Source organism: Triticum dicoccoides, chromosome 7B (assembly GCF_002162155.2).
Source record: "Triticum dicoccoides isolate Atlit2015 ecotype Zavitan chromosome 7B, WEW_v2.0, whole genome shotgun sequence".
Taxonomy (NCBI): Eukaryota; Viridiplantae; Streptophyta; class Magnoliopsida; order Poales; family Poaceae; genus Triticum; species Triticum dicoccoides.
In genome coordinates, this window is record NC_041393.1 from 28,494,199 (window position 1) to 28,503,224 (window position 9,026).

At 42.8% G+C, this 9,026-nt stretch overlaps 1 protein-coding gene across 2 annotated transcripts; it reads right to left on the bottom strand.

Annotated features, from left to right (window-relative positions):
* Positions 1–2,551: 2,551 nt before the first annotated feature.
* On the bottom strand, positions 2,552–7,021 carry LOC119341837. Of its 2 annotated transcripts, none has more exons than XR_005165296.1 (3): positions 6,106–7,021; positions 4,574–5,557; positions 2,552–2,867 (listed from the first exon to the last, which is right to left on the bottom strand). XR_005165296.1 is itself a non-coding variant. In XM_037613687.1 (3 exons), the coding sequence occupies exons 1-3, from the start codon at positions 4,953–4,955 to the stop codon at positions 2,667–2,669; spliced, it is 423 nt and encodes a 140-aa protein (XP_037469584.1). In that variant the 5' UTR covers positions 4,956–7,021; the 3' UTR covers positions 2,552–2,666. The 2 variants fall into 2 exon arrangements, 1 of the variants encoding a protein (XP_037469584.1); XM_037613687.1 differs by having other exon boundaries at positions 4,574–4,615; positions 4,776–7,021.
* Between the last annotated feature and the right edge of the window lie 2,005 nt (positions 7,022–9,026).

The window sequence follows — 9,026 nt, forward strand, 5'->3', positions numbered from 1 at the left end:
ACCAATGTCGGTGTCAAAACCGGCGGATCTTGGGTAGGGGGTCCCGAACTGTGCGTCTAGGCGGATGGTAAGAGGAGACAAGGGACACGATGTTTTACCCAGGTTCGGGCCCTCTTGATGGAGGTAAAACCCTACGTCCTGCTTGATTAATATTGATGATGTGTGTTACAAGAGTGGATCTACCACGAGATCAAGGAGGCTAAACCCTAGAAGCTAGCCTATGGTATGATTGTTGTTCGTCCTATGGACTAAAGCCATCCGGTTTATATAGACACCGGAGAGGGCTAGGGTTACACAAAGTCGGTTACAATGGTAGGAGATCTACATGTCTGTATCGCCAAGCTTGCCTTCCACACCAAGGAAAGTCCCATCCGGACACGGGACGAAGTCTTCAATCTTGTATCTTCATAGTCTGGGAGTCCGGCCGATGATGATTATCCGGCTATCCGGACACCCCCTAGTCCGGGACTCCCTCACCCTTCCTTTCTTAGCATGGTTGTATGGTTGTATTTTTTTAGCAAGTTTGAAAACATGGTTATCATGATGAGAAACCTGGCCGTGCATCTTTTTCCTGCAAAAAAAGAGGGAAAAAGATAAGAACCCTAAGAAAAAAATGTGTCTTTGTTGTGCATATACAGAGATATAGGGATCAAGAGGTATTAGGATAGATCATATGTTATTTAGCCCAGCTGACGTAGAGTGATGCTTGTGGCCCGTGAGGAGCTGAATATGAAGCGGCAGGGGGCGGATCCAGCGGAGACTGTCTGTCCCCTTCCTTTCTTTCTCGATTCCTCAGCTGGGTGACAGAGGCGTTTCCTCAGCCGCTGACCTGTGCGATTTCTCATCCGTTGCGCCAAATGGCGCAGAGACCCGCTAAAGCCATGTTGTCAATGAAACAGTTTCATTTTGCAAGGACTTCAATACTCGTTGTAGAAAGCCCATATATTAAACCATACTCTTTTGAAAATGTCTATCACATTGTGAGATCCAAGTTTGAAAAAGAATGTATAACCGTTGCACCAAAAAATTATATTTGTACAACACTGCCCATTGCACTAAACGGCACCGAGTCCCATTTAAAACCATGTACTTGCTAAAAATATTTGCATTTTTTCAGTAACTGTTTGAGCAAATACATACGGTAAGAACTTAGTAAAAGTTTAATTGATTGTCTGTTTAAGCTCACATTAAATGCAAGATGACAACAACAAAGCACAATTGTATCATGTGAAACAACAGCCAAAATTAGTTAGCTAATAAATTGTTTGAAGGGAACCAACCATTTCAGAGTAGTTTATTCCACATCTCATTCTCCTTGAAAATGAGCCCAAGCGGCCATCAACAAAAATACAATTGTTTTGATACAACAACGGTAAGAGAAATGAGTAACCATCAAAGAAACAAAACGTTTTAATTAGTTTTTTCTAACCATGGAGGAGAGTTGCATGTGAACTTTATAGAAGAAGGCCAATGTTAAGGAACATCATGTTGACATACTCATCCTGCTCTCCATTCTTGTCATCAGTCCTGGTAATCAGCTCCTGACCAACACCTTCAACAACAACCACGACAATGCCCCTTCTTCTTTATCCTTGCATATACAGGAACTCAATCATGTCTCCCTTCCCTTGAACATGGAAATCAATCTCAAGCAGCAGCCGACTGCTCAGAGTGGCATGAAGAGTAATGTAGCCGGTGCTCCTGCTCATTAGTATGACAAGACCGGTGCCATTCACAGCTCTCACAACTTCCACATGTGCCGCGTTGATTGCTTGTTCACTACACTCGACAACGCAGAGACATGTCCACATGGCGCAGAGACCTACTGATTCCATGTTAGCGATGAAAAGAAATCCATGGTTTAGTTAAAAAAATCACAGGCAAGCACATGTGGCAACAAATTTAATCTCTCTTCGTTGGGGAAAACGGGGGCTTGTTGTCTACAATAGATGTATATGAACATTCTAATATGGTAGCACAAAGTCCCATTCAATATCATGCCACTGAAAATACATGTATCTTTTCTAATCCATATGTGCATTGCAAAAAAGAATATGTATTAGTTGTTGTATAGTTGTGAGCATGCACATACTTTAACAAATTTAACCCCCTTTAATAGAAAAAATAGGTTTGTTGTCTACAATAAGATGTACATGCACATTTTACTTTGGTAGCGTAGAGTTTCATTCAGAATCACATCGTGTTGAAAATATGTGTGTTTTTCAATAATCTTCTGTTTGAACAAGTACACATGGTAAGAATTTAGACCCATCTATATATGAATCGAGCGACTTGTTTATCCCTTCTTCCTCGGTAGCTTTATTCGGTCAGAGACAAAACTCCTGAGTAGTACTTTCATCATCTCAATAATTAGGATGGACATCATCCACTACAATGAGGAACAATAACATTTCTCTATATCTTCAACAACAATAAGATCATCTACAGTACATTTGGTCAAGCAACCAATTAGAAGAAGAATAACATTTCTCTATATCTTGAATTCCACATATGGGATTATTAATATCTCGACTTGTATGGATGGCTTCACTTGTAACAATACATATGCCTTCTGTTTATTTGCCTGACAAAATGTCCATCAGATGAATAAATCAAATAGGAGGAACTCTGGAGTATTTCAAACCGAAACAAAGAATTGATCCTCACTATGTAAAGTGCGGTAGCTTTAAAGCCTCTGAACTATTTTGCTGCCACTCCTCCAGGAAAGTGCAGGGCTTCAAGATCCAAAAGCCGCCACTCAAGCTCTCTTCGGCCTCATAAGCCATGTTGTTGTTTATATCCTTAACCCCAAAAGGTTGCCTCTTAGCATCTCCGTTGTTCTCATCCTTATTAGGTGTCAGCTTATCCTGAAGAAAAGGCCGTTAATATCATATTACCATTAAATAAATCCACAGTTAACATGTGGATCATGGGGAATGGTGAGATGCCATATTGGGGTTCGCAACACGAATAGAAGACAACTAATTTACAGAAGGAAAAAAATGCCTGAACACCCTTAAGAAAGGCCATGATGATGAGGAGAGAACAAAGAGGCTAGTGATCAAGTGAAACTTGAAATGGGATTAAAAAAATAACATAATGGTGTTGCTTGGAAAAATCACAGTATAATGCACAATGGAATTAGTGCCACATATTGATGCCACTAATTAAAAAAAGACCCTTAAGAAACACAATCAACTGAACCTTGAACACAAGTAGGCCTAGAGCTAGAAAACAACACATCATATTACTAAGCAAAAGGAAGTAGACATATCAAATTGAGAGGCAGAACTATTTGAAAACCAAAATGTAGGCCAAGTAAAATAGAAACATCAGTGATTTACTCAACATCATACGAGAGACAACAGTAAGAAGGAAACGTATAATTGCCCTCTCAGTAAAACACTGGACTCTTTAAGTAGAGAAAACAAAAGATAAGTCTGAACATTGATTTTATTTAGTAACAGCATAGCACAAGCTTACTTAATATCATGCGCATAAGCATGCCCACCAGCAACATATGAGGATTTGACATATGCGAGATACCACAACAATTTTAAACTTTGCACAACTTCATGAATATACTTAGTATCCTGGCAGCACTATATCCATACTACTTGAGGAAGGCTTAGATTGTGAATGGGTAATCACTGTTTCCATCGTGGAAGAATCATAAACTGAACTCTGGATCATACCGTCATGTAACATAATCACATGGCACATATTGTTTTAAATGAAATAACGGACTTATACTACAAATTTGGACTCAGAGAAGTTGCATATTTGCATTCTATACAGGGCCACACATCAACTACATGGTGTAATGAATGGATGGACCCATTTTAGGTTTTTATGCTACAATACAGCGACAAGAAAAGAAAGGTTCAAGAAAGTATCCCTGACAGCTAGTCTTTGGTAATAGCAACTAAAGCCAATGCCTTGCTAGCTTTAACATAAAATCTAACCATCTGTGTTAAGGGTTAATCCAGGTAGTACAATATACTACACTTCACTGAAGATCCCAAATACTCCACGCCCAATGCATACAGAAAAGTAAATGGAAGCTAAACAAGCAAGAAATAAAGGACCAATAACTACATGCCCAGAATGACAACCGCTTTTTCTAATGAAAGTCTGAAACACAGACAAAACTTCAAATAGGAAAGGGAAACAAACAACTATGCACAACCCGTGAAATAAAAAACATAATCAATTGCTCTTAGAAAAAGAGAAGGCTGCATTGCAACATGCTGCAATACACTATATTCTGTTCAAAATTCAGTTCCAGTAACATCTAGAAGTAATAACAATAAGGATACCAAATTAGTTTTCCAGTTATTATGAAAACAACGGAAAAAAACTACAGACATCTAACATAAAAGTTGGAATAATTAATACACCTTGAAGCTTGAAAATAAAGCATACCAAAAGTAAGTTTCATAAGCACTAATACACCCTGCAATTTGTGTATACATGCATGAATAAGAAATTTAAATCGGTCAAACTAAACCGGTTATAACAGAGACAAATTAGAACTCTGAAAGTTGCATACTATTACTATGCAATGAAGTACCTTGAGAAGCTTGTGCTTCATGCTTTGCTCCAGATGCATGTACTTGCCAAGTTAAACACCCAAACACAGCACATAAAAACATCAGGACATTTGCGAACAGTAGAAAGGAAGAAAAGAAATAGTAGCTATCGGAAAAGAAACAGTTCTTTGCTGCTGGTGGGTAATCCATTAACAAACGTAAAAGCCAAGATGTAGTTATTACAGCAGGAGGATGCTTCTGTATTGCTTCGTCGGCATGGACTGAAAGAGATAGACTACTTAATGTGACGAATTCCTGTCCATTGGTGGTTGTTTCTTCTAGGTTGCAGCATATAAAAATGTCATTATTGGCCAAGTTACTTCCGAGAAAAATCATCCCAAGGAAAAAAAGAATGCATTGCATTACTATATAACATGATGAATATTATGGAATAAGAATTCTATCATCTCTATAATCTCCAAGAAAGGCAATAATATCCTCAAGAGAAGATGATGATAGCAAAAAAAATCAACACATATCAAGTGCATTTATATGTAGTAATTGACAAGAGAAAGAGCAGGAGCGGAGGGGAAGCTCCTCAAAAGCTGCTCAGGGTCGCACGTCCTCGCTACATATGCTGCCGTCGGGCACACCGTCCTGGAACACTAGTGGGGAGGCAGTGCCCAGTCCACCTTACTGAACTCCTCACGCTGTGCACCGCACATGTTGCCATTGCCACCGATGCCATCTGCCTGTGGTCGCCTGTCCTTGCTGCCCAGCTGTAGCACACGGCACACGGCATGGCCATACCCAGACAGATGAGCTCGGTTCAATGGCAGACGAAGATCGGAGCTTCTAGGACTGATAGACGATGCAGCTCGTATTTTTTGTCGACACATCTAAACTGACCCTAAACATTATATTATTTAACGATAATGACAAGAACTCGCGGGAGACATGGAGGAGCACGTCACAACAATGCCCTTGCAGATAACTCACGGCACCTTCACGCCAATGCCTCCAACCTGTAGATGAGGCTTTTTTGATTAGGAACTATATGGTAAAGAAACAAAATTTATCTGTTCTAACTGAGTCTCAAAAGTGATCAAATTGAAACATATACAAAATCCATAAAAAAATAACCAAACTGGAACATGTCCAAAAACTATATATAGCTCTAATAAAAGGATGCCATTAACCACAATAGCCAAGAAAGTAAACAAATTCTTGTGGATTAACTTGGTGACTCAAACATGAGATCTGGAAACAATACAATGAAATAAAGTGGTCATTCTCACAATGTCCATGGAACTGAAACCACCATGAGTACCATTGTTGAAAGTGTGACAAATCTCATTATTCCAAAGTAGAGTCAGTGCACTTCTTGTTAGCAAAAGTTAAATAGGTCTAAATAATCAGTAATATAACACACCATATGTTGAGTGAAATCTGTCTTTTGGGTTGAGCAATTGAATAACTACAAAGATCTTGCAAAATCACAACATAACAACAATCTGAAGCTTTGTTGAGTCCTTTTTTCTGTAAACATAAAGCTTGATGCCAGTAACCTTACCAACGCCCAATCATAAATCGAATGGTGATTTCCTTCTCCTTATCCATTTTTGACATTTACCAACTCAGTTATCCCAAAAAGTTCCTAAGCCTTGAGGCACCCGTGGCTTCCTTCCATCTTCACCGGCTGGTACTGGACAAAGGGAGTCCATCCCCCTACCGCTAGCCTACAGACCGTCCCTGCTCCCGAAGAGTAAGAATTAGCAGCAGGAAGAACAGACTAAAAAATAGGGTCAGATATGGGAAGAGTCATTTCATCTTAGCGTGGAAGGAAAAATTCATGGAAAGAGGAATGCAGCAGTGAGAAGCACTTGGGAGGTCAGTGGCAAGAAGGCCATGGCGGCATCATTGACGCAGGACACCGGTGGCATGGGGAAAGGAGGAGCCAGCGCCCCGACCATCCATGGCGTCCCCTGCATCGACCTCCTCCCCTCTGCTCTAGCGATGACCAGCCCCCGTGCAGGCTATGCTCCTCTGGCGACCCCAAACTCCTTCTGGCCTCATGCATCCTCACCCGCTCGTCCAACCCCCTCCTCTGCGCCCCCCGGGGAGCCCCCCTACATCGATCCATGGCTTCCCCCGATGGCACGGACCCGCGTCATAGACAATGAAGCCGTCGGCGCCCTGGAACCCAACCCCCCAGATCGGGGCCAGGAGTAGCCGCTCCCGCTTCTGTTGTCTCGCGCCTGAGCACCACCGCTTCGCAACTCGACGCCGCCATCGGAGCATCTCCGCCGCCGCTGCTCCTCTCGCGCTACAGCTGACACAGAGATCAGGAAGGAGGAGTTAGCTAGAAGAGAGAGGAGGAGACGAGTGGGTGTGGCGGTGGCAGGGATCCGGGAAGGAGGAGGGATGAGGAAGAGAGGAATGGGGTGTGGCGGCTATGAGAGGGAGGAGTGAGGAGTGCGTGGCTGTGGATCGGGAGCTAGAGTTGGTGCGGTCGTGCCCAATGGGCTCCTCGCTCCAGCCCCTGGCAAGCCATGGGACGCGCACCGCGGGGCACGCGAGGAAAGGCTCACCCTGCCAAAAATGACCCGCTGCTGACCCAGCCACTGCAAGCGTGAGAGGAGCCCACTTGTCATTGGGCAGTAAAATGACTGCGAGTTGGAGGGGCAGATCGGACGGCCAACGAGGCCCTAATCGGGGAAGCCTTCTGGAGGTGAGTTGGCTAGCCTCATTATTGTTTTAAATGGGAGAAGTGCTTAGCTTTGGATTCAATCTTGCGATGTCCTTTCCCAATGACAGTAGGGGCAGCAAGACACGTATTGTATTATTGCCATCGAGGATAAAAAGATGAGGTTTTCATCATATTGCTTGAGTTAATTCCTCTACATCATGTCATCTTACTTAATGCGCTACTCCGTTCTTTATGAACTTAATACTCTAGATGCATGCTGGATAGCGATCGATGTGTGGAGTAATAGTAGTAGATGCAAAGTCATTTTGGTCTACTTGACGCAGACGTGATGCCTATGTTCATGATCATTGCCTTAGATATCATCATAATTATGCACTCTTCTATCAATTGCTCGGCAATAATTTATTCACCCAACGTAATATTTGCTATCTTGAGAGAAGCCACTAGTGAAACCTATGGCCCCCAGGTCTCTTTTCCATCAAATAAGTTCTCTTTTACATCATACTAGTTTCCGACCTACTATTTTGCAATCTTTTACTTTCCGATCTATAAACCAAAAATACTAAAAATATTTACTTCACCGTTTATCTATCTCTATAAGATCTCACTTTTGCAAGTAACTGTGAAGGGATTGACAACCCCTTTATCGCGTTGGGTGCAAGTTGCTGATTGTTTGTGTAGGTATTCGGTGACTTGTGCATTATCTCCTACTGGAATGATACCTTGGTTATTAAACTGAGGGAAATACTTACTCTACTTTGCTGCATCACCCTTTCCTCTTCAAGGGAAAAACCAACGCAAGCTCAAGAGGTAGCACATGGCAGCCATAGTGACCTCGTGCGCGCGTGCGCCCGCGATTTGCTTTTCCGCTGCCAGATGCTACTGAGCACCATGTTATGCTGCATACAAAATGGCTGTGGACGGTGCTTAATTGGAGGAGGGGGACAATGATTTCGGCGGAAGGTGCCACGCCGTCGGTCGGGGCATGTGGGGCAGGAAAGGAGGAGGGTGGTGTGGGTGGGGTATGGATTACCTGACCATATCAACAAGGCCGTGTAGCAAGAAGAAGGGTCGGCGGTGAGGAGGCCGCGCATCAAGAAGAAGGGTCGCCGGTGAGGAGGCGGCGCTTCAAGAAGAAGGGTCGCCGGCAATGAGGCGGCCCTGCAAGAAAAAGGGTAGCCGGCGAGGAGGCGGCACTGCAAGAAGAAGGGTCGCCGGCGAGGAGGCTGAGCTGCCAGTAAGCAGCAGTGAAGGTTTGAACTTGAAAAGCAAGGTGGAACAGTGGAAATGTGGCTTTTGGTAGGAGGGAGGGGACGGGGAGATAGATATTTCCGCGGTGGCAAAAAAAATTCGCTCGGTGCCGCGAGAAACTGGCGCGCAAGTGTGGTTCAAGTGAGGGCAGTGGACTATAGGCGAGAAGCTTCCTGCTTAAGCCAGACAAGACAGTGCGCCAAGATATTTTATATCGCATCCCACACGATTCTTTCTAGTAAACTGTTTGTGGTATACCTGATTTTTTCATTATGTTTTTAAAGACAAAATGGTGTTACGGAGGGAAAGGATGGTGTTTGAATTGCTAGAACATTTATGTACAGTGAGCATGCAACTACATGAGTGTCGTGTTTAAATTTGGAATTATTCCAGGTTCATTTGGCATTTTTATGGATTAATTGAGTTTCTCAGCATTTAATGTGCATAATTCAAATTTGAACTACAAGCACATGCTCCAGTGCACCAAAGGTTGTTGAAAAATCACATGTGTGTCTTTGGGTGAATTTATAGAT